General features: G+C 38.7%; 1 protein-coding gene across 3 annotated transcripts in view; it reads left to right on the top strand.

Moving 5' to 3' along the window:
- Nucleotides 1-25,898, top strand: part of KIF16B (kinesin family member 16B) — a 325,669-nt gene that overhangs the window by 250,601 nt on the left and 49,170 nt on the right. For all 3 annotated transcript variants that reach the window (XM_011962694.1, XM_011962686.1, XM_011962678.1), the window contains one exon: nucleotides 6,661-6,750. In XM_011962694.1, the coding sequence (XP_011818084.1) occupies nucleotides 6,661-6,750 (90 nt within the window). The remainder of the gene's footprint in view (nucleotides 1-6,660; nucleotides 6,751-25,898) is intronic.

Genomic DNA, 25,898 nt, shown 5'->3' with positions numbered 1-25,898 from the left:
TATATACAGTGGGAAGCTTGAGCCTTGCTAATCCCCATATTTAGCCTGAATTCAGGTGAAAATCTCAAGACTGAAGAATTTTTAAATCTCCCATGCCTTACTATGAACTTGTGTTACAAATATATTGAGAATACACCATATTCTCTGCAGTTTTTTTTAAGTCATACTGTTGTAACTAATTCAGTAATCTTTGATTCATGTGAACCTTAATGAAACCACCAGAACAGAATAACAGCAACCAAGACTCCAGTTGGCCGTGCGTTCTGTTTTGCCAATTGAGGTCAAGCCTGAACTCTTACCTAATTTGAAAAGTAAAATAATGTCAAATATGTCTCTCAGAAAACTACCAGCATCTAACATGGCATGGTACCAGGCACATGGCAGGAGCTCAGTAAATGTGTATCTCTGCAATGAAAGTCCACCCACCCCACCCCAGTTACTACCAAAGACAAATGACTTATTCCCTTAGAAGGCTTAAAATCTCGTAAGTAAAGAGATATATAATTAATATTAGTTACATAAATCAATTAGTGCAACATTATGCAATTAATATCCTGTGCTGTGTGTTCTAATCATGGTGTGAACTAAATGCTAAGGGATCATGGAGGAGATGGAATAAGTGATTCTTCCAGGCAGAAAGGAGTGGGAATGGGGCTGCTGCCCAAGGAAAAATCATGGTTTGGTCACTACCCTGGGGACTGAGCAGGAGCTCTCCAGGCGCAGAAAGGGGTGTGTGGTTGAGGAGGCCATTCAGAAGACCCTTCAGAAGACCTATGAATATGCCATATTTCTTTATTCACACATTGTCTGGGTTGTGAGATTTTTTAGTTCACTGGGAGCTGGGATTGCCTGGGAAAGTTCCTAAATGCTACACTAACGGCTTTGGCCTGGGAGGGTAGTGGGACATCTGATTTTGAAGTGACAACATGACCAGTGGTTTACAGCCAGGCTGCTCGGACCTTAACCTGCATCACAGTCCCCAGGAGGGATGGCCAGAACAGACTGCTGGACCCCAATCCAGAGTTTCTGATGCAGGAGCTGTGAGTGAGACCTCAGAGCTTACATTTCTAACAAGTGCCCCAGTGCAGCTGATGCTGCTCACCACTGGGTTTAGACATTAAACTGAAATATCGAGGGCAGAAGTCACTGAGGTTCTGTATGTGAGTTTATTAAAATATCAAGTAAGGTAGGAGACAAAAATCACTACCCAGAATATGCCAGTAATGATTTTTGTTGTTCATCATATTTGAGACCTTATTATATACACAGGGTTAACGGTTCCAGAGAGTCGCCTCTCTGGCATTAATGGTAGGATTCCTGGAGTCACCAGAAGAGTCACAAAAAGACTCCTCTAATACTTTTACTGACCTCATTAAGCCCAATTCAGAGGAATACAGTAAGTTTATAACATCATTGTTAGGTTCTTGGAGACTGCAACTTTAAGCAAACCAACTATAGCAGGTCCTCGAATGACGTCATTTCATTCAACATCTTTTTTTTTACAGCATTGATGAGAAAACGTGATTTGGCTATATGCTGTTTTGCCTAAAGTTAGTTTCCAGGAACCTATTGACGATGTTAAGTGTGGATTTAACTGTACATAGAAAAGGCAGCTTTGGGCAGCTAAGTTCTTTTCACATTGGGCCATCTTTCTTTCTCCTCCCAGCTCCACACACACACAATGGTAGCATCCCACCTTCTGTGATAAGCACTCAGGGGTGGAGGGTGGTATTAAGGCAGAAGGGGGTGTCTTGGGGGAACATTCTTAGATGGGGATTTTATTTTCTCGCTGTCTTGTCATCTTGTGCCCGAATGCCTTTTGTATCTATTGCCTAGGAAATCACTTAGCTATATCATCACGTTCTCCCCAGTATTTGGTGTATGCAGTTCATTAGAGAAGCTAGTATCACTTACAAGGATACTATTCTGGGGCCACTGTGGGAAAGAAGAATGATACCCAAAACTGTGAGGCAGTTTTAAAGTACCATTTCACTATTCGGAGATTTCAAAAAATGGTGCAACATTAATTAGCTGTGAAAGCAACAAAGAGGAAAACACCATAGGCTAAATCCCCACAAGCTGAGTGTCCAGTTCCTTTATCCTGATTTTGTTTGAGGCCTGCACAGAGAGATTTTAAAAAGGCATTGCTGATTCATTGTCATTAAGAGGCAGAGTACATTTAAGACAAGTCCATCTGGGGGCTCCCCCTTCCAACTCTTCAGAATGCCTGTGATGTGTCAAGTTCTCTAAGGTGCAGTGACCAACAGGTAAAAATCTTAGCTCTCCTTAGCGCTTACATTCTAGTTGGGAAGAGAGATAAGAAACAAGATATATTAGTAAATCCAGACCATGTTAAGTAATCAGAAGTGCTAAGTAGAAAAATAAATTAGGGAAGAAGAGTAAGCAGTGTTGAATGGGAAAAAGAGGATGCAGTTTTAGATAGGATATCTAAGAAGGACATCACTAAGAAAGTGACTTCTGAGCAAAGACTTGAAGGAAATGAGGGAGCTAGTCATGTGAAAACATGGGAAACGAACATTCCAGAAAGAGGAAAAGCATAAGCAGTCTCTAAGGCCATACTTGCTGTGTAGCATGTTGGGTATACCCTAGATGAGCAAGGAAGAGAGTGGTTGGGGAAGAGCCAGGGAGGAGACAGATTGTAGAAATCCTTGTAGATCACTGGAAGATCTCAAACTCGTACCCTGAGTGAGATGGGACACATTATGAGGATGCTCCATATGTGCAAAGAAATGGCCCTATCATACTTAATTTTTAACAAGATAACTTAGGCTGATGTGTTGAGGAAAAAAATGAAGGAAGGAGGCAAGACTGTAAGCAAGGAGACCAACTAGGAGGCTGTTAAAAATAATCCAGGCAAGAGATGATGGTGTTTGGACCAACATATGAACAGTGGAGATAGTGAGAAATGGTCATTTTCTCATTCTATTTTGGAAGTTTGGCAAGAAGGGATTCACTGACTGACTGGATGTGAGGTGTGAATGAGAAAGACAAGACATCAAGGATGATGCCAGAGTTTTTGCATGGAACAGGGAGAAGAATATTGTCATTTACTGAGATGGGGAAGGGGAGCAGGTTTGGATGAGATTAATTTTGTTAAGTGCAGCCATGATAAGTGTGAGATGCATATTAGACATCCGAGTAGGCCAGCTTGTCAAATAGGCGGTAGGATATACGAGTCTGGGTTCAGGAGAGAGGTACGGGCATCCAGGGAGTCATCCACATGTAAATTTATGCTGCGAGATGGGATGAGGTCACCAAAGCAGTGAGTGCAGGTAGAAAATAAAACATATTCAAGGATTGAGCCCTAGAGGACTCTGATGTTTAGAGGTCAGGGAGATGAGAAATCCCATAAGAGTATAGCAACCTGGAAGCTGAAATAAGTGAAAAAGATGTTTGAAGGAGGAGAACACTATCTGACAGCTGTGTTAGACCCTTCCCATAGACCAAGGACAATCAAAACCAGCATTGACCAGTGGATTTAGCAATACAGAAGTCATTGCTAACCTTGGTAAGAGTAGTTTGGGTGGAATGGTGAGTAGATTTCTGAAAGACACCACAATTAACAATTTTCTCTCCTCTCTCCTGCACCAGCACAGCCTCCTTTCTATCACACTACTACGTGAGCATATAAATGCGCCATTATTTCTCTCATCTTAAACACCCATCTTGACTTCCCTTTCCCTTCCATCTACCACTCCATTTCTGTCCTTTCCATTAAGACAAAATTCCTGAAATAGCGTATTCTTGATGTCATCAATTTCTTCCCATTATTCCCTGGAATTTTGTTTTAAGGACTTAAGGCTGTCAGCTGAGAGGATGGAGAGAGGTGGTGAAGACTTGAGGACAAAGGGGAGTAAGCATTTTGTAAGAGAATGGAAGAGTGCACAGAATTGGAAAACGTGGTGTGACTGGTGGGTGTCATCAGAGGCGGACTTGACAGTGGCAATTGTGACTTTAAAATGAGATCAGTCTGTTTGGTGGTGTGTTATTCCTCAGCCCCATTCTGCTGGGCAGGTGCAGGCAGGGAGTGAGCAGACAGTTGGTTTTAACAAGAGTTGTGATTTATTTTTGTCCAGAGAATTTCAAGAGGGGGACAGATTTGAGATTTTGTGCTTATGAGGATTTCTTATGGTTTTCAAATTGAGTGAGGAAGAAACCAGGGCAGAGGTAAAAGGACATTAGAGGTCAGGGTGTTGGAGGGATCATCTGTGTGATTAATGAAATTACCAAGAATCATGCAGGAGATCAGTAGGGCTGAAGCAGATGACAGTGAGCCGACTCTAAACCTTCAAGGAACTGGGGAAGCAGCCAGGGTGAATGGCTGCCTGCAAGGAGGAGGGTAGAGGAGCAGTTATTTGGAAGTTGGAGTGAAGAAGAGTATCAACCCCCATCCCAGCACGGCAGGATGAAGAGTGTTGGGGAGAAGACAGTCCCAGCTGGAGAGCATTGCCAGGGAAGTGCTTCCTCACGAGAGAGCAGGGTTTCAGTTAGAGCAAAGATGAAGGGGATGTTCCAGAAGAGCCTGAGGTTCTGGGAGATTTTGCTGACGATTGCCCATGAGTCTAAGAAGTGCAGTGGAAGTATTTCAGGAGAAGGAAGGAGATCTGGGAACGTCAGAGTCTGAGGAATGCGAGAAACTTAGGCTTCTGGAGGTGGCTTTCTGAGGAATCCAGAGTCCCAGCATAGTATAGTCTCACCTGTGAAACATCCTGCATCTTGCTCCTCACAGGTCATGGAGTAGTTCCATTAATTTCTGGGCTTTTCCGGGCGAGCAGGCAGCAGCATGCCATGTTGGAAGGCAGCAGGGCCCACTCATGCTCCAGTTTGTCTTTGCCACCTGGTTTGTGTCCAGTCAAGACTGTGGATTTTGGGGCTGTGGCCTGGAGGAAGCCCCACATCCTCACCGATTGTGCTGGCCTTGCTCTCAGTGCCTCAGTGGGGTCTGCTGAGGAGCAAGCCAGAGAGGAAGGCCAACCGGCCTCGCAGCCAGGAGCAGGGTTTCCCAAGCTCACGCGATGTGCTTACCAGCTTTAAACGCTTACTGCAGCTGCAGAGCACCTGCACTGTTGTTTGTAATTATTTTCTGTAAATACATTCACTTTTGTTTTCTTGTGGAAATGTCTTTTTCAAGGAAACTCATATGAAACCTGCCACAATTGAAAAGTTCTTGTAAAAAATGAGTACAGAACCAGGATGACAAAAAATTTAAACATGTACATCCTCATACACCCTAGATCATCTCATTTGCCACTTTGGGAAGTGAGCGAATCAGATAATGGCTGGGACTCAGACTCACTCCTTCACTCCTCTTTTACAAAGCTGCCCACCTGTGTCTTCTCTCTTTCTTGTTTCTACTTTCCTATTGATGGCCCTATGATTTACATGCGGGAGAATCAGGCTGAATTATTGTACTTGAGAAGAGCATTTCCCTTATGTGCACGCCCCATGAAGGAGCGTGGCCCATGCAAAGGCCCTGAGGTGGCAGAGAATATGTGCATTCAGGGATGCCGCAGGAGTGAAGGCACCTAGTGGGAGAGGCCTGCACACCGGCTGCTGTAGGCAGGTTAAAAATATAGGTCTTTTTCTGTGAGCAGCGTGAAGCTCCCCTTAAGGAGGGTCACCTCCCAAATCAAATGATTAGATTTGAGTTCTAAAAGATCTCTTTTCAGTCATGCAGAAAAGGGATTGGAGAGGGCAGATGTGGGGTGGATAGTTGGGAGACGCTCTTGCAGAGTCCACAGGAGACCCAATGGCCTAGAGTCAAATGGTGCTGATGGCAAAGGATGGAAGGATAAAGTTCTAAGAAATGTTTAGAGGGCAAAAGGAGCAAGACGTGGCACTTGCTTGAATGCAGGGATTCAAGAGAAGGGAGATCAGGGATGACTTCAGCATCTCTGGCTGGCGTTGCTTGGTAGGTGGTGGTAGAATGCTTTGAAATGGAGGACACCAGAGCTGGGACTGGAGGGATTATGTTGAGTATGGTTTTGGACAAATTGAATTGGAGGTTCCTGGGTGACGTCAATAGAATGATGTGTCCAAGTTGGGTACATGGGTCTGGAGCTCAGAAGAAAGGTGGGAAGTGGAGAAAGGAATTGGAGTTTCACTGGCCTGTGCTTTAGGTGTGATTGTAAAGGTTGATGTGGTCTACCTGCCTCTTCTTGTCACTGTGACCTTTCCTATTTGAGCTGATGTGCAACAGAGTTTCTACACCAGCCAGCCTATTATAATAAGGCTGGATTGATTATTCTCCCTCTGAAAAAAGGCAAAATATACTGTTGTGTTATTATACTAACAATGACTGAGATGCAGTGAGATTTTTTTCCTCTTCCACCTCCTCTTCTTTAAAAATGTTTCTATAAAAAGGGACACTTTTTATAACCAATTAAGAGATGACCATCTGCCCCTCGCTTTCCATAGGCAAACTGACTGTAGCAAGATCTGAGAGCCAAAGCTGCACATTTAAGTAAAGTATATTTATTATTTCTAAGTTGTATTTATGCAGCTAGATTCATGTTTTCAGTTCTGGAGAAATTTTACATGCTAATCACTTTTTGTTAATTTAATTTTTAAATTGTTTTGAAAAATTTTAGTGACTTTTGCTTCTTAATGCTTATTCATTTTGGTTTTCCTGGTTAATAGATTACTGTCCTAGATGAGACATGGACTGTATTCAGGCGTTACAGTCGTTTTCGAGAAATGCATAAAACATTGAAGTTAAAGTATGCAGAGGTAAGTCATGAAATTATTATCTCCAATTAAGAGCATTCATTTTATAAAGTAAATGAGCTGATTGCATTAGCAATGTTATCTCTCTCTCTCTCTCTCTGTCTCTCTCTCTCTTTCAGATACTAGCTTATTAGTGTCACCAAGTCTTATTTCAATTATCCATTTATCAAAGATGACTTTTAAATTTTTATTCTTTGTTCCATTTCTGTTCTACATAATTTGAACATTTTCTAAACACAAGATTTCGAAAGTGGTAGTGCAGTGACAGTAAGTGAACTCCATCCTTCTCGTACATTTTATGGTTAATTTTAAATAAATATTTTAATCAGTTTAAAACTGCTCAATTATGAGACGTATTAAAATTAAAATAACTGCTTCACATAGATTTACACTTTTTTCTTTAAAAAAGAAAGACTACATTCATGCTTAGTCTTCTACTTAATGAGAAGTCAAGTCATACCAGTTATTTTGCCATGGAACATAGAGGGAAAGGTAGATGGAAAATGCAGAATTATCTAGAGGCCAGAAAGCATTTCATGCATCAGATCAAATACCCAGAGGGTATTAATACGTTAATCGTCTTTTCCTTTTGGAACAAACACTGGTTTCTCAAGTAATGTTAAGCAAAGTATTCCTAGAATGAATATGTGTTTTCCAAGTGATGATGGTGATAATTTTACTTCAGCTAAAGGAATCATTATCTAGGTCCAGCTTTCTGGGAATTTTGGGTTGAACTGACTGCAAATCAATCAACAGTCATTATCTAATTAGCCTACTTTCACGAAATACTGGTTTTTAGCACTGTTTTTATGGTTTTTTATGACATTCTAAAAAATAATTTAGTTAGAAATTTGATTCACTAATTTGGTTCACATTAAATAATGTTTCCTTAACATTCTCATGGCTTCCACCCTTTTAAAAATCTGATATAAAATACAAAGAGAAATAACTTTTTGTAAATAAAATGGTTCCCTGATGTATAGAAGAATCTTCAGCTCAGGTAGAATTAAGCTGTGTTCGTTTGTTTGCATTGCTATAAAGGATTACTGGAGACTGGGTAATTTATGAAGAAAAGAGGTTTATTTGGCTTACAGTTCTACAGGCTCTACATGAAGCCTAGTGCTGGCATCCACTTCTGGTGAGGGCCTCCGGAAGCTTCCAATCATGGCGGAAGATGAAGGGGAGCCAGTGTGTCACATGGGGAGACAGGGAGCAAGAGAGAAAGGAGGTCCTAGACCCTTTTTCACAATCAGATCTCAAGGTACTCATTACTGTGGGATACCACCAAGCCATTTGTGAGGAATCTGCCCTCAAGATCCAACGCCTTCTGCTAGGCCCCACCTCCAACATTGGGGATCATATTTCAACGTAAGATTTGGTGGGGATACACATCCAAACCATATCTGATGCTATCTTTGAAATTCTGTTACTAAGCTGTCACACTCTAGCCTTTTATTAAAAATTTAGGAAACTTCAAGTGGGAATTTGTTCCCAAGAGGCTTCATTCCAGAAGTAACTGTAATAACTTCAAAATCAAATTATTAAGTTTGTATCTGCAGTTTAACTTTCATGTCTCAAATCAATATTGACAGTTAAAAGAAGTATTCTGTACATATGATATGTATAAAGCAGCTTGTTTTTAAAGTGAGCTTTGCAGCTCATTAACCACGTGGTTTTAAGTGCCTACCTCAGTATTTTAATAGTGGTCAGATTTTGCATATTTAATTAAAGTCACTGAATTCCCAAAGCAATACATAGAAAAAGCAATTTCCATGAAATAAAAGCATTCAGACTTTATATATACACACACACATTCATTCCAGGATGTATTTATTTTATATTGATTCTTGAATTAGTTTAACCCATTCTGTGTGGGCACATTTTTCTAGATTCCAGTAATACTGTGGTAGACAAGAACAAAAATTTCTTCTTCTGTATATCTTAAATATGGGGCAGACAGTAAACAAGGAGAAAATAATAACTAGCACTTTAAGAGTAAGATGCAGCATTGCAGTTACCATTTAAAGTGAGTTACGTGCCTTATATGAAAAATAGCAATAAAGAATGGTGGTGCAGAAGGGGTTGGGCACTTTAGTACAAGGTCGTTTCAGGGTTGGGCTTTCTGACAAGGTGGCATTCTAGCTGATATATTAGCTGAGAGATATTTAAAAGAGTTTTCAGAGCACCAGTATACAACTCTAATCTGTGTTTTTAAAGAAAACTCTAGAATGAATATAACAGAAACAATCTTTAAAGATATAATAGAAGAAAACATACCCAAGGTTAAGAATGACATGAACCAGTGAGTCAAAGAAATTACCTGGTACCAGGCAAAATGAATGAACACAGATTATCACATATGTAAGAGTATTTTCAAGAGGAAAAAGGGTGTATTACAAATATGTTTTAAAAAATCTTCAACTGAAGAAAATCCAATTGGTGTCATTCATTCATTCACTCATCTGTATTGAGCAACTCTGCATGGTGAACACAGTGTGAACAAGACAGCTGCATTCCCTCTTCTCATGAAGTAGACAGAATAAACAGTAAACAAATAAGGCAATTTCAGCTAGTGTAAAGTGAATTAAACCAGGCCTTGTGATAGTGTGGCATGAGAGCTGGGCAGTGAACTGCTTTAGGTGGGTCAGGCCAGGCACACCTTTCTGAAAGCATGGGATTTGTGCTGAGATCTGAATGTTGAGAAAGAGCCAGCCATGAAAATCTAGAGGTGGGTACATTATAACTCAGGGGAAGAGCAAGAGCCAAGGCCCTGCAGTAGAACCAAGTTTGGTTTGTTCCAAGAACAAAAAGGCCTGGAAAAGTGGTGAGGATAGTAGAGGAATGTGGGCAAAGAGGTAAGAAGGGACTCTATCATGTGGAGCCTTGAACTATATTCATCGTGCATGGGAAGCCACTGGACAGTATACAGGAAACCCTGTAACAAAGCGGTTTTCTTTACACTCTTAAAAGGTGATTTTAATGGACATACCTGGATGGATTGTTGGGGTGCTAGAGAGCTGAAATCCAGAATTCTTTTTAGACATTAATTTGAGGATACTTTTAAACACCCAATTGGAACTATCGAGAGAGAGATGAAGGATGTAAGCCTAAAGTTTAAGGGAGAAAGATATTATGAACCTTCTCTTAGAAACACAAGTTACTGTTTGGATCAGGAATAATTAAGAAATTTTTTTTTATTTCTTTTACACAAATTAAGTAAAGTCCTTTTGTTTCTGCTTCAATTTCTAGCTAAGTTTTAGTCTTCAGACCATTTCTATTCATAGGCGACTTCTGCTCACAGAAGCCCCTTTTCCTGAAGACAGGCTCAGGATCTCAGTGATAGCTAAGAATGGAAATTGGTTTTCCATGTTGTGTTTAATTTTGTGGCTTATAATTACTCTCTCATAAGGACAAAAAAAATGTTACATATAAAAGAGAACCTACAAACGTGTGTGCATGTGTTTGAAGGAAAACAGACTATGGGAGTGGTGATTTGAAACCTTGCAGTAAGCTCCTAAAACAAACAGCACGTGTTGAAAGGTACAGACCCCGAGGTGTGCCATGCCATTGTTTGTGTCCATAGCCACAACTCCGACACTTACAGGGTGCTGACCGTGGGCCAGGTGCCATGCTGTGCATCTCATGTGGTTCTCGGACATCACTGAGAAGTGCAGGGGCTGTTACCCTCCTCTTTTTACAGAGGCAGACACGGAAGAGCGGGAGATGTAAATAACTTGCCTTGTGTCAGACAATTGATGAGCAGAAGCCAGTCCCAGGCCATTGCACTCTACTTTCTAAACCAACAATAATATAAAAATGGGAAAAAAGAATTGTTTCTAAAAACACAGTAGCCTGTTATTCTGGATCTAAATCTTATTTCACTCACAACAGCATTGTCCATTTAACATTTTTAAGATAAAGCTTGAAATTAAGTTGAATATCAGCTGTCTTTTTTCCTGTAAAGTTCTTTTTTCTCTTATGCAGCTCAGCTTCGTGTAGTCTTACTTGCTGAGTATTTGTTGGGACTTGAGATCAATGTTTATTAGGTATTTGTCAATTATTATAGCTCTCATTAGTGCTTATATTATTACCATCTCTGTAAATAATGCTAATCTGCTACCTCCAAGTGGACTATTTGGCCTGACAACATCCTAGAAATCACTTGATTTGCTAAAGACCTAATTCTTTCAGGAAAGCCAAACGGTTGATACAAAAGGATCCTGAAAAATTTCTTCTCATGGGTGACTATTTTATAGCCAAGTGGGAACATATTTTATTTACTTCACTCCTTCACCAGATTGGGCTCATTATTTCTGTGGAAGTAGAAGACTATTCTGGCTCTCTTAATTGCAAGGGTAACAAAATGTTTGATGATAGTATATTTTTAAATGACACATATTAAATTTACCTAGCCATGCAAGGCTCCAAAATTTTAATCAAGCCAAGAAATATTGAAAAGCACACTGGAATTCAAAATATACAGAAATTGTTATGTGCTTGCCAGGATAGACTCTTCTGTTACTTTAACACTTTCATTTTAGTTATAGCCTATAGTCTTTTGGAACTTTGTCTAAAATGATATCCTGCCCATTCACATTTCATCTGGAGTTTAGCCATGGAGTTTCATCCTCCTGGGGGGTATAACTTTAAAGCAGTTTGATGTGACAGGTCTCTTGATGGAGATTTGTTTTCTTTCGGTAATCTTTTTTCCCCAATAATAAATTACATGTTCATTATAAAAGATTGACATTATTCAACAATATATCCATGGAATGTGAAAGTTCTTCTTAATCTAACCCTCAGTAGGAATGATTTGCAACACTCACCAGCAAGTCCTCCTGGGTCCAGCTGTGCATTCAGACTCACAACTCCCATAGCCCATGCTCAGCATCAGGTTCCCTGGAAAGAACACATGACGAGAACCACTGCTTGCCAGCAGGGCGCAGGGGCTTGGAGAAGCCCCCCAAGCAGTCTCTGGAACAGTCCACTCAGCTGTCTGAGAGCTGTTCCTTGCCTCACTTCTCCAGGTGATAGCTAATATACAGAGTTGAGCCCCACGTGGGCATGTGTGAGAATCACTCTGGCCTAGAATCCCGTGCCAGAAGGGAACCAGTGTCTCTAGTAACAACCCCATAGGCAGAATTTCCAGAGTCCCAGCAGCCTGCTGAGTTACGAGTCACCTCACTCAGAGAAGCCTAAAGCTATGGCTTCCCACAAGATAACTGTCATTCCCTATCTGGGAGTCGGGGGTGTCATTTTTACCACGAGCATAAGCAGCATTGCCTCGTAACAAACTTGGCATGTCACCTTTATCAGGTTTCCAGAATCCTGTTGGTGGACATTTGGGTAGTTTCCCAATTATTGCTGTTGTGACTACTTCTCTGTGAACATTCTTGAACATACCTATATGTCTTCTGGTTCATGTGTAAGACTTTCTCTGTGAAGAAATTTGATAATTGCTTAAATGTTCTTAAAGACTTTGAAAACCCAAGATCTGTAAAGAATGCACTAAGTTAGGTGGACTGAGAGCCCTGAAAGCCATCACCCTAGCAAGAAAGTTTAAGAATTCCTTAACCATCATTACAGCTAAGCCTTCTAATCTCCCTGTTCACTCACATTCATTTGGTTAATTATTTACTATAATATCTCCTTAAGGAGAATGATGTGCTGGTCAACTGAAGACCCCTCAGGGATACTTTATATACATTTGGGTGGTGAGCCAATTAAAGTGATAAGGAGTTGTTGATTATTAGATATAAGATAAGTCTCTGAATAAAATAGAAGCAACCTAAGGTTATTGCAAATAGAACTTATGAATTGAGAAGACAAGAAGACACTGGGTTCCGTAAAATTCTGGGAAGTTGGGGTTGAGAGCAGGGGAAAAGCAAAAACCAAAGAAAATTTTAGTCCTTTTTTTAATTGTATGGTGACAAATTTTATGAATAGAAAACATAAATTATTTGTACTTTGTAATACTGAAGAACAACAGATTTGCTGCACGTGATCTTCAATCATATGCAAATGTTATTGCCATTCTGTTTTCAGATTCACCGTATGAGTAGGCTGAGTTCTTCACTGGAGGTGCTGCATTATTCAGGGTTTTTTAAATTGTTGTTTTATTTTTATTTATTCATTTTCTTTAATCTTAGCAGTTTCTTCTAGATTTTAAATGGGCTTCCTCTTTTGTTTTGAATTAATTTGTCCTCTTCATCTATTGACATGTATTATGCAAGATAATAGCTCCTTCTGGCATTCATTTTCTACTCTCCTTCATTGACCTTGTATGGAATCTTAATCAAATTAAACCTATGTTTTCCAATTCAGGTCTGTAAAGTGATAATGCCACAGCTAGTTTGTAGAAGATTGTGAGAGCCTCAGATACAATGTGTTACTGAAAGCAACTCTGAAGTATTATGCAGCATCTGCCAGAGAGCAGATCTTTGAAATTTTATCATGCAAATAATTTCTGTAGTGCTCTTTTTCTGTATGAAAACTATGTATTTTTGACTCGATTAAAATCAGTGTAAGTCTTTTAAATATCAATCAAGTTACATTCTCAGAAACAAAGCCCCCATGAAGTGTTCTCTTTTTGTTTCTATGAGGAGGAGATAGAGTTACTGTTTCTGTCTGGTGTTCATGAAGCTTACCTGTAGATCCAGGTCACAATCCGAGAGTTCAGCAAGACAGAAACATTGCTCATCAAGCTGAAGAGAAAAAAACTTTTAAAACCACATCTCTTTTTCATCCATTAGCATGAGTAGTGAAGAGCTAGTATCCTCCTAGCTTTTTAGATGACTGGTCTGATATTTTAACAAAGTTGTATGACATGAGGCTGGAATGTCACAGGCCATCAGGAGAGCTACTGCTTCCAGGAGATTCAGAGATGCCAACTCCTGTCTGATTTTTTTTTAGAAGACTTTATTTTCATATGTTTCACAAGGAGTCCTTCTTTGCAAATGCTAGAGCCTCGTGAGCACTGCTGTGGACTGAAGGTTTGTGTTCCTCCTAAATTGTGTTAAAATTTAACCTACAATTTGTTCATATTAAGAGATGGGACCTTTGGGAGGTGACTAGGTCATGAGACCCTCATAAATGGGATTAGTGCCTGAGGGAGCTTTCCCCCACCTCCTGCCATGTGAGGACACAGAAGGCGCCATCTTTGGGGAACAAGACCTCAGCAGATACTGAATCTGCTTACACCTTGATCTTGGACTTCACAGCCTCCAGAACTGTGAGCAGTAAATTTCTGCTCTTCATAAATTACCCAGTCAAAGGTATTTTGTTACAGCAACCCAAATGGACTAAGTCAGGCACCTTACTTTTCAAGGACATAAATCTCACAGTGAAACAGATGAAGCACTGGAATCACTCATTGAGGGTCTTTTTATGATATTCTTGGCTGAATGATTCTGAAGCCAGTTTGTGCTGCTGTGCTTAGAGGCAAGAGAATGAATTTTGAAAATGAGACATTTCATGTATTAAAATGTACAATGAAAGCAAGTGCTAAGGGATGCCTGTGCATCATGAGCGTGGAAGCTACATGGAACAGTTCATGTTGCTTGTCTTCATCATAACTAAGTTATCACAGTGAGTCATTAGAGTCCCCAAGTTTCAAGCACAATCAGCCTCAATCAGCCACATCCCTAGGGAGCTCCCTTTTCCCCACAAAGCTGAGAGAAAAATATTTTGAGAGCCTTCCATAAAAATGGAAAATTGCTGTGTTAGAGCAATTGTTCTCTCACATCTGGCATTCTCTGGGTGCCCAGTAAATACCAGTGGGAGGGAAGAAAACGACTAGGCAAGAGGTTATTTAATTTGTAGATGGACTTTTCAGTTGGTGCTGATGAAACATTTCTCACCTTCTTGATTTTCTGAGCAGCACCAAAGAAAGAAATGAAAATAATTTGGCTATTGGCCTTTTATTTGTCTTGGACAACTATTAGCCATCCATTATTGAAATGCATTGTAGCAGTTTTATTACTAGCATTTCAAGTTTAATATAAAAATTGCAAATCTGCTCACCACCCAAATTATAATGCTACCAACTGTAGCCACAGGGAGCACCCAATAAGCCTTAGATAAATTCAGTTGCACCAAGCACTCAGCCTCCTTGAATTTCTAAATAGCAAATAGCTATGCAGACAAAAATAGAATACTGCCAGCTTCCTGACCCTGTACATTATCAGAGGCCCAGGTATTTCACTGTGTGGTTTGTATCACACCATTCTCTTCAATTGGTAGATGAATAGCATTTAAATCACTGCTTTCAAGGATGAGTGGAGGCACAATGAGCATCCAAATTACCTGGGAAGCTTTTCCAGAATATGCAGACTCAGGCCCCAAACTAGGAATTTCTTATTCAGTAAATCTGACTTGGGGCTCAGGAGTGTGTAATTGGGAGAAAATCCTCCATAGGATGTTCTCTGGACCACTGATTAAGACATTGCCTATCCTCTTTTGCATCTATCTTGGGCGCATTAGTTGATTTTTTTTTTTAATTTCAGTAGATGTTTGGGGGAACAGGTGTGTTTGGTTACACGGATAAGTTCATTAGTGGTTAGTGGTGATTTCTGAGATTTTGGTGCACCCATTACTCGAGCAGTGTACGCTGTACCCAGTGTATAGTCTATTATCCGTCACCCCATCCCACCCTTTCCCCTGAGTCCCCAAAGTCCGTTCGTTGTATCATGTTTCCTCAGAGTTTAGCTCCCACTTAGGAGTGAGAACATGTGATGTTTGATTTTTCATTCCTGAGTTACTTCACTTAGGATAATGGTTTCCAATTCCATCCAGGTTGCTGCAAATGCCATTATTTTGTTTCTTTTTATGGCTGAGTAGTATTCCATGTTGTGTGTGTGTGTGTGTGTGTGTGCATGTGTATATATAAATGTATATATATACATACATATATGTGTGTGTGTGTATATATACACACATACGTGTACGCACATATATATAACATTACCCACTTGATTGATGGGCATTTGGGCTGATTCCATATTTTTGCAATTGTGAATGGTTCTGCTATAAACATGTGTGTGCATGTGTCTTTTTCATGTAATGACTTCTTTTCCTCTGGGTCAATACCCAGTAATAGGCTTGCTGGATCAAATGATAGATCTACTTTTAGTTCTTTAAGAAATCTCCATATTGTTTTCCACAGTGGTTGTACTAGTTTACCTTCCCATCAGCAAGTGTAAAACTGTTCCCTTTTCACCACATCCATGCCAACATCTTTTATTTTTTTGATTTTTTAAATTATGGCCATCCTTACAGGAGTAAGGTGGTATCACATTGTGGGTTTGATTTGCATTTAACTGATAATTAGTGATATTGAGCATTTTTTCATATATTTGTTGGCCATTTGTATATCTTCTTTTGAGAATTGCCTATTCATGTCCTTAGCCCACTTTTTGATTGGATTATTTGAGTTTTTTGTTTTTTGTTTATTTTTTGTTTGTTTTTTGCTGATTTCTTTGAGTTCCTTATAGATTCTGGATATTATTCCTTTGTTGAATACATAGTTTGCAGAGATTTTTTCCCACTCTATGGGCTGTCTGTTTATTCTGCTGATTATTTCTTTTGCTGTGCAGAAGCTTTTTAGTTCAATTAAGTCCCGTCTATTTATGTTTATTTTTTGTTGCGTTTGCTTTTGGGTTCTTGGTCATGAAGGCTTTGCCTAAACCAATGTCTAGAAGAGTTTTTCCGATGTTATCTTCTAGAATTTTTATGGTTTCAGGTCTTCTATTTAACTCTTTGATTCATCCTGAGTTGATTTGTGTATAGGATGAGAGATGAGGATCCAGTTTCATTCTTCTACATGTGGCTTGCCAATTATCCTAGCACCATTTGTAGAATAGGGTGTCCTATCCCCACTTTATGTTTTTGTTTGCTCTGTCAAAGATCAGTTGGCTGTAAGTATTTGGGTTTATTTCTGGGTTCTCTATTCTGTTGTATTGGTCTATGTGCCTATTTTTATACCAGTAACATGCTGTTTTGGTGACTATAGCCTTATAGTATAGTTTGAATTGGGTAAAGTGACGCCTCCAGATTTGTTCTTTTTGCTTAGTCTTGCTTTGGCCATGTGGGCTCTTTTTTGGTTCCCTATGAATTTTAGGGTTTTTTTTCTAGTTCTGTGAAAAATGATGGTGGTATTTTGATGGGAATTGCATTGAGTTTGTAGATTACTTTTGTCAGTATGGTCATGTTCACAATATTGATTCTATCCATTTATGAGCATGGGATGTGTTTCCATTTGTTTGTGTCATCTATAATTTCTTTGAGCAGTGTTTTGTAGTTTTCCTTGTAGAGAACTTTCACTTCCTGTATATAGTTCTAAGTGTTTTTTTTTTTCCAGCTATTGTAAAAGGCGTTGATTTCTTTATTTGATTCTCCACTTGGTTGCTATTGGTGTATAGCAGCACTAGTGATTTGTATACATTCATTTTGTATCCTGAAACTTTACTGAATTCATTTATCAGATCTGGAAGCTTTTTGGATGAGTCTTCAGGGTTTTCTAGGTGTACAGTTATATCATCGTGCACAGTGACAGTTTGACTTCCTCTTTCTGAGTTGGATGCCCTTTCTTTCTCTCTTGTCTGATTGCTCTGGCTAGGACTTCTAGTACTACGTTGAATAGAAGTGGTGAAAGTGGGCATCCCCCTTGTCTTGTTCCAGTTCTCAGGGGGAATGCTTTCATCTTTTCTCTGTTCAATATATTGTTGGCTGTGGGTTTGTCATAGATGGCTTTTATTAACTTAAAGTATGTCCCTTCTATGCTGATTTTCCTGAGGGTTTTAATCATAAAGGAATGCTGGATTTTGTTAAATGCCTTTTCTGCATCTCTTGAGATGATCTGGAATTTTTGTTTCAATCCTGTTTATGTGGTGTATCACACTTATTGACTTGGGTGTGTTAAACCATCTCTGCATCGCTGGTATGAAACCCACTTGATCATGGTGGATTATCTTTTTGATATGCTGTTGGATTTGGTTAGCTAATATTTTGTTGAGGATTTTTGCAAGTATGTTCATCAGGGATACTGGCCTGTTGTTTTCTTTTTTGGTCGTTATGTTCTTTCCTGGTTTTGGTATTAGGGTGATACTGGTTTTAAAGAATGCTTTAGGGTGGATTCCTTCTTTCTCTATCTTTTGGAATAGTTTCAATAGGATGGGTACCATTTCTTCTTTGAATGTCTGATAGAATTCAGCAGTGGGTTGATTTTTCATTAGTGCAAAGCACCAGACCTAAAAGATGATTTCCAGTAACAAATATTCTTGTCAAAATTAATGACAGACTCATTCAAACCTAGACAGTGAAGAAGAAATGTTAATTGTCTCTTTGATCACCAAAGATGTGGACTTTATTACTCTTTCCTCTGCAATAAACAAGGAAACATCCATAGCAATGAGCTTGGAACTGTTTGCACATTGTGAAATGCCAGCACCCTGAGGGGTCTTAACGATTGGATAGTCCAACTTTCATTTAGAAACGAGGAATCAAATACCTATGGAGACTTTTGTTAAGGTCACACCAAGACTTAGGGCATGGGGCAAGGTTCATGTCTTCTAATTACTGGTCCCATGCTCTTTGTCTGAACCTCCCTCTCCATGGCCATGTTCACTTTAAAAGGGAAAATTCACAGAATTCTCCAGATGAGACCAAAGATAAGAAAGCCTGTTCCCTGTAAAAGTCTGTTACATAGCAAGTCTCCATGGATAGCAATGACAGGTTCCTGTCATGTCTGTCTCTGCGACAATTCGAATCGTAGTAAGAAATGGAAAATACACTTTAGTTAGTTCATCTGCATATTTATTCTTAAAAATGAAATATTTAATATTCACAGATCTGAAGTATTTTTTACTTTAAAAAATTTTTGTGGCACGTATGAATGTCCTCAAGTTTACGTTCACTGGGTCATGCCTGAATGAAACTGACACTGGACTTTGGGGGAAATGAGACTTCATGTGGAAAAGTTACAATATTTATACAGAATATAACTGGAAGGTGGTATAGTGCTAGCTATGTTTCCACATTTGATTTTATACCTAGGATGACTCTTAAGTTTTAGCTCTTTGGTGACAACAGGACAGCAGCTTCTGTTAGGGATATATTCTGATTTTAATCACTGGCTGCTTCATATTGACCACCAACGAGGAATTCTGTCTTGTTCCTTCAGTCAGCTGATATTTCAGGAGGTTCTAGTATGTTGCAAACTCTGGTCTAGGTTCAGAAGAGGTGTTCCTAAATATTGTATGGTACGGGCTTAAGTTACCCTATCAGGGTTAAAGGTAGCTCATTACTCCCTTACTAATCCAGCTAGGTTGTCCTGAAGAGTTGCTGCTTTATGCCTCTAACAAATCAAACTTGGAAGAGAATTGTGTATTTGTTTGTGAGTATATTTCTCAGTGACAGCTGTTCTTATAAGGCCTTGGAAGCTGCTATTAATTTTGAGTAGTCAGAAATGCTTCCATCTAGTCACATGTGAGAATTATGAGAGCCTTTTGATGAGTTTTTATTATTTGCATTTCTCAAAAGCTGGAATGGCTTAAATTTACAGCCACAAGCCTCCAGGGTACGGATGTTTCAAAAGCTGCTAGTTACCATGTAGGTGGGTCTACTTGCAAAAGACAGGTTATAGCAGATTTGACCAGTTCGAGTACTATGTTGTATTTTTTCTTCTAATCTTTAACAATTGGGTAAAAGTTAGATAGCCAGATATCACAGGAGTAAAGAAAATGACTAGTAAATGAGGAATGACAACAAAGTACACTTTTATCGAGTGTTAACAGAAGTCAAATGTTTTCATTAGTAAAGACTCCACAACTTTATTAGTTCTCAATTTTCCTTCAGTGATTTATAGCCCAGTTTTAGCTGCTCAATTGCTAAAAATAATAAAAGATAGGCAAGGCTTTTTATTACCCGTTTTAATTTCTTTTCTATATTTTAGGGCCGCCATTATTTATATCCAAAGTAATGGCAATGCCGTTTATCAAAATGGCTTATGCTGTCTGTTGCCTCCAAGACCACCTGCACTTAATACAGGGTCCGGCTCAACTGAAATGTGAACTTTGCCAAGAGAAAAGGCTTTCAAAAACAGGGAACTTTTCCATTACATTTTTCCATTACATGTCTTCTTGATGGCAGCAGACTGGTTGACCTATCTTATTATAATGTAATAAACATTGAAGTCAGGATTTGAGCCTGGTAACTGTTAGAAGAAAATTGGTCTGTGTCAGTTCACTGGGAATCAGAAGAGAAAAGTCAATTCGTAGATGAAAATTTCACTCTGAGATCATTAAGAAATATTACAATATCAGCAGAGAGAATGCTGACTATATTTCTAATATGCATACATATACATATAGCTAGCTAACTTGCTAGATGGATGATCCTCAATGCTTTCATAATTCCCAACCCTGGGATTCACAAATAGTTGTGAAATAATTATATTACAAAATAGCTTATAATATTTAAGTAAATGTTGATTGTCTTAGCTTACTCTTTTGAAAATTCTTCATATAGATCTGTTTTTCCACCAAAAATTTAGAGGCTTGTTGGTTAAACATCCAAAATAAAGCTAATTGCTTGGGTTTTTAGACTTCACAAGCACTGAAGAAGGGAAAGGCAGATTTCATTGGAAATCAGTAGGCCTCAAATTATTGATTTCCTGTTTTAATGGCTTTTATTTCAGTTCTTTTGTCTTTTGAATATATTTTATTTACTGAATTACAAAATAAACTTGCTATTATGCTTTTCTTAGGCCTAAGAAATATGTTATTGTAATCCTCATTTGTTTGTTTCATGTGTTTTACTCTGCATAACCAAATTTTATAATGAGACAAAGTAGGCCATAAGGCTGTTGTTAAACTCTCCTTTAGCATTCTCTAGGTCTATCATATATGTCACAAATATCCAATTTATTTGACCTCAGTCATCATTTTTAACTTTAATACACAGTTTTCCCATAAGAGCTCAAATATCTTTGCATCATTTCCCACTCCTGCTGTTAAAATAATAGCTATAACAGGAAAAGATGCCATTTTAAGGGCTTTCTCATGAATACTGCATTCTGTTTGTGTCTGTCCTTTTTCTGTTCTACAACCTCTTGAAAAGTAATGTTTCATTATTATATCAGGCCCCATCTTCCTTCTGCACATCTGAGCCTTACTTGAAATGAGAATACTATGAAGATTTCATAGGAAGTAAGATAACTTCCTCAAAAGCAGTATAGCCAAAATAATAGGTAAAATATCTCCATGGTGTTTAAAGTGTTACTTCTAACACTGTGTAGGGAGATTTTAATCATCAGCATCTGAGTTATAGAATTTCGGAACTGAAATGAAACTTAAACATCTTGGTTCAATTTCTTCATTTTCATGATGATGAAACTAGGAACTAGAGAAGTTTTTATACATTGCTCCAGATTATACAACCAGCTATTTGCTGAGCTGAAACTTGAAATCCAATTGCCCCAAATCTTAGGTTATTAAAAGAAAAAGACATATGGTGTTAATTTAACTCTTCCATTAAATTTGTAAAAAGAATAATCATTTTTTACTGTTTCTATAAAAATGCATGTTCATTTATAAAAATTTTACATAATACAAGGAAATACAAGAAAAAAGGCAACAGATTATCCCAAAATGATTCTATAAATATAATTAATGTTACCATTTAGTGAACATTATTTTAAGTGTCAAAATGAATAGGCATAGATAAGAGAATGGAGATGTAGATTGACAAAAAAGAACTTAAAATCGAAGAATAGGGAAAAAGAGTGAAACAACTTTATGACATTGTGTTTATTCTGGATATGCTATTTTTAAGTATAAACATTACATTTAATTTTACTTGAACAGAAGGGAAAGAAAATGAAAACTGAAGAAATTGCTGAACTTCAAATTAAATTTTTTTCACCACATGATATATTGTCTCTAAAATATATGTGACTTTAAGATTACTTTTAAAATTGAAATGTTAAGGTCACTAGTTTTCAAATGATGTGTTTCCATTTTATAAATTTACCAATTGACTCTTCTAACAGAGATAAAATTAACTTTATTTTCTCCCACCTCCCGATTTCTTTAAGTGATATTCTGAGATCTTTACATTGTGCTATCTCGTGGTTGGATATTTTTGGTCATTCAGTATGTTTTTGAAAGATGCACCTGGATGTGTTTTATCTGAGTTCTTATCTGCTTGAGAATGTGTATTTGTAGCCTGCGTACTTGAAAGACCCTTTGGTTAGATAGAAACTTTTTGGGTCACATTTCTTTATCACATTTTATTTTGTGTTGTTATTTTTTCAACTCTGTGTGCTACTTACTAATCTCTTTTTATTGTGCTTGTTCTGCACTTGTTCCTTCTACTGGGGCTTTCATTCCCATCATGTTTTTGTTTCTTCCATTTCTTTGTTAAGTCCTGCTGGTTTACGTTTTTTTGTGGAAGAAAGGAAGGTGCAGAGGCACTGATTTTTTTAAAGTTTTTTTTTCATTTTAGAATAGCTTTAGACTGTGTTTTTGCCTTTTAATTTGCCTTGTAATATTTTGTTGAAAGCTAGACACGATATATTGGGCAAAAGGAATTGAGGTAGATTGATTTTTAGTGTGAGGTTTTATGTTTATCTGGCTAAGATATAGGCTGGGTTTACTGGTTGATATAGATGTGGTGTCAGAGGCTAAAATTTCCTCTAGTGCCCTTGTTTTTGTCTCCCGTTGTTGTCTTTGGGCTTTCCTGGAGTCTTTTAAAATAGGGTCTGAGGCTTACAGTTCTTTCAGCTGTAATCCCCTGTGATACAGCAGCCCCATGATGTGATGGTAAGATACGGTGAGAGGAAGCCTTCTATAGTCCTGGGGTAGTTTTCAGTCTTTTCGTGAGCCTGCATTGAATGTTTCACTTAGCCCTGGTCGGTTAGGCTCTGGTAAAACCTAAGGTAGTTAGGTTCTGGTAAAACACTTTCTCTTGAGAGCAAGCCTTGTGAAGAACAGAGAGCTCTGGGAGTATTTAAAAATGGTTACTTTTTCCTTCCCCTGCTCAATCCCCCAGTGCCACAGTGAGAACACATCATTTGAAAACTGGAATCCAACTTCACAGTGAGAACCTGGTGGGGCTCCTGGAGGTAAAACTCTCAAAAGTGTGGAGACCTTCCTCAAGACTGGCCACCCTCAGAGATTTTAACAATCACACTAGTCTATATTTGAGCCTCCAGTGATTCTGGAATTACTGTTCATAGTGTTTCTACCAATACTGGCTCCAGCAGCAGGCTTCAGTGCCAGGCTGAGTTACGATTCTCTGTGTTCACCTGTCTGTCTCTGCAGTCTGAGGGCGGTAGTTTGCCCTATGATCTCACTTCTCCACTGGATCTAAGAAAAGTTGTTGATCTTCATTTATTTTTCAGCTTTTTTCTTGTCATGAGGACAGGAGTAACTTTTCAGCTCCTCATGTGTAGGATCAGAAACCAGAAGTCCTATTGTAGAATACTTTTAGATTTATAGAAAAAATCTGAAGGTATAGTACAGAGTTCTCATACACCATACTCAGTTTCCCCTAGTACTAACATCTGCCATTAGTACAGTACATTTGTCATAACTAGTGAACTAGTACTGGTACATTATTATTAACTAATGTCTATACTTTATTGATATTTTCTTGGTTTTTACCTAATGGCCTTTTTCTGTTCCAGGATCCCACCCAGGACTCCCCATTATATTTAGTCGTTACATCTCCATAGGCCCCTCTTCACTGTGACAGTTTCTTATACTTTCCTTGTTTTCAGTGACCTTGACACTCTTGAGGAAGACTTGTTATGCATTTTTGGGAGGGAAACCACAGAGGTAAAAATGGTATTTTTATCATATCATCTCAAGGATGTATACTATCAGTATGACTTACCACTGTTGATACTTGATCACGTGGCTGAAGTTTCTCTACTGTAAAGTTACTTGTTTTTCTTCCTTTCCACGCTGTATTATTTGGAAGGAAGTCACTATGCACGGCACACATTTCAGGAGTGGGGAAATAATGGGCTACTTTCCTGAGGGTGAAACATCTACATAAATTATTTGGAATTTGTTACCCACCAATATTTTATTTTATTTTTCAAAGTGAATCTTAAACCCGCCATTTATTTATTCAATTATTCTATTTTGGGTTATCTATGAATACTTTTTCTTTTTAATTTTCTTTTTCAAATTGTCTCAGCTTTGGCCATTGGGAGCTCTTTCACTTGATGCCTGTGTTCTTGTGAGACGCCGCGTCTTGGGTTTTTGTTTTCAAGCACTTTTCTGGCGCCACAGGCTGCTGCAGGCTCATCGTCTGTATTCCCTGCCCCATCCTGGAATCAACCATTTCTCCAAGAACCGGCTTGCTTTTCTTACTCTTTTTTACCCTTATTTTCTCTTCTTTCAACGTGTGTATCATTTACTTCTTTGGGCTCTATTTAGAGATGGATTTTGTGGCTCCTACATGACTATTAATTCTCTGAATTCCTTCTGGGTAGCTTTGGCCGATCCCACTTACGGTGTATCTTCTTGAGCTGCCTTTTGCTTATGTTTCATTCAATGTCACCTCACCTCACCCTTTTTACACATAGTTTCAGTTTTGGTTCCTTCTGATTATTTCTCATCTTTAAAGGAAGTGGACTAATTGTGGGAAAACACCAGTGCTTTGTGGGAGCAAGGAGAGGCAGACGCTGGGGAGGAGTAGGGCAGCTGTGGCATGCAGACCACTTAGAATTGTCCTGAAACTGTTTTCACCAATTTTTTCCTTCACTTTGAGACACATCTTCTCTTGTTTTCTGGTTCATGGGGGCTGTGGAGTTGCTGGCTGTGGGCGATAAAGCCAAACGCTTGCTCTCTGGCCTTTCCTGCCTCTGTCGCTGGAGACAGGGACTTCCCCAGGCTCCTCCTCTCACAGCCCCTGCTCACCTTCTTCCTTAAGTGGAATTGCATCCTGATATTTTTCTCATCCCCGTATTTAGTCTCTTTAATCCCAGCATGGGTGGAATGCAGGTGAGGGTAAGGGTGGCTCTGGGCCACCCTTGTCTGCCATCATCTCTTCTCTCCGTGGTGGTCTTCTGGATGCTGCTGCCTGGCCGATCATTTGAGCTGTGGCGGTTTCCCAGTTCAGAGACAGTGTTTGTGGTGGTAGCGGTGCTTTTGAAGAAGATGAAAGGAACAAATCAAGTCGTTGCTCCACCATCTTTAACCAGAATGGTTTCACCAATTTTTATGGCTTGCAGAAAGATTATTTTTGGTGTAGTCATGCTTTTCAACATGAGACTGTCTTCAAAAAAGTTATAAGGGGAAATGATGATGTTGTTCTTTATGAAAATGAAATCTTACAGAAAGAAAGAAATTCTTTTTCCTCCATTACTGAATCCCAAGTATCTTGAACATTTTTATGTAATTCAGAAATACTTACCTGACACCCTTTAAAATGTAGTTGTTGAGAGGAATATATAGAACTTCAGGAACTTAAATTTCTTGAAATATAGGACACTGTATCTCCTTTGTCAGAGGCTACTGAGAAATCCAAGAGGAGTCTCTCCACCTACAGATTGTCGTTCACTGTTCCTGACAGTACTTTCCTCAAGAAAATCAAAACTAGAATATCTGTTCTATTAAGAAAATGAGGCAATAAAAATGAAAATGTGTAAATATAAAGTACTTGAGAGGGAATGAAAATGTTCAGGTAATATTTCTGATTTCATTTTAAACTTTTTATGTAACACGAGAAACCAAATAAAAGATGTTGGTGTGTGGGGGACATGGGGAGAGAGGTCAGGGACAATTCAGAATCGTGTCTTCTGTGAACCTCTCTTATATTCTTAATTTGTCAGAAGTGTTACATTTCAGAAAACAGCACTTTCAGCAAAATGGAAAAGGTTTTTTGGTTGTTGGTTGTTTTGTTTGGTCTTCCAGGCATGGTTATTTGTCCTGACCAGTGACTCTTTTGATCTTAGTAAATTGTCCATTTTTTAAAACTATTTAGGCAGTTTAAATCATTTACACTTCAGAAATGAATCCTACAGAGAATTGCTTTTGTTGATCTATTTTGAAATAAATGAGGCAATAACTTTGCACTTGTGGAGAGATAATAGTCCAGCCCTCTTCTGTACTCTGGCTATCTAACCTGTGGTAAGGGGTTTT

Source organism: Colobus angolensis, unplaced genomic scaffold (genome assembly GCF_000951035.1).
Source record: "Colobus angolensis palliatus isolate OR3802 unplaced genomic scaffold, Cang.pa_1.0 Scaffold117, whole genome shotgun sequence".
In the NCBI taxonomy this organism is placed as follows: Eukaryota; Metazoa; Chordata; class Mammalia; order Primates; family Cercopithecidae; genus Colobus; species Colobus angolensis.
The sequence above is the reverse complement of the archived record's forward strand: the minus strand, read 5'-3'. Positions and strand labels throughout refer to the sequence as shown.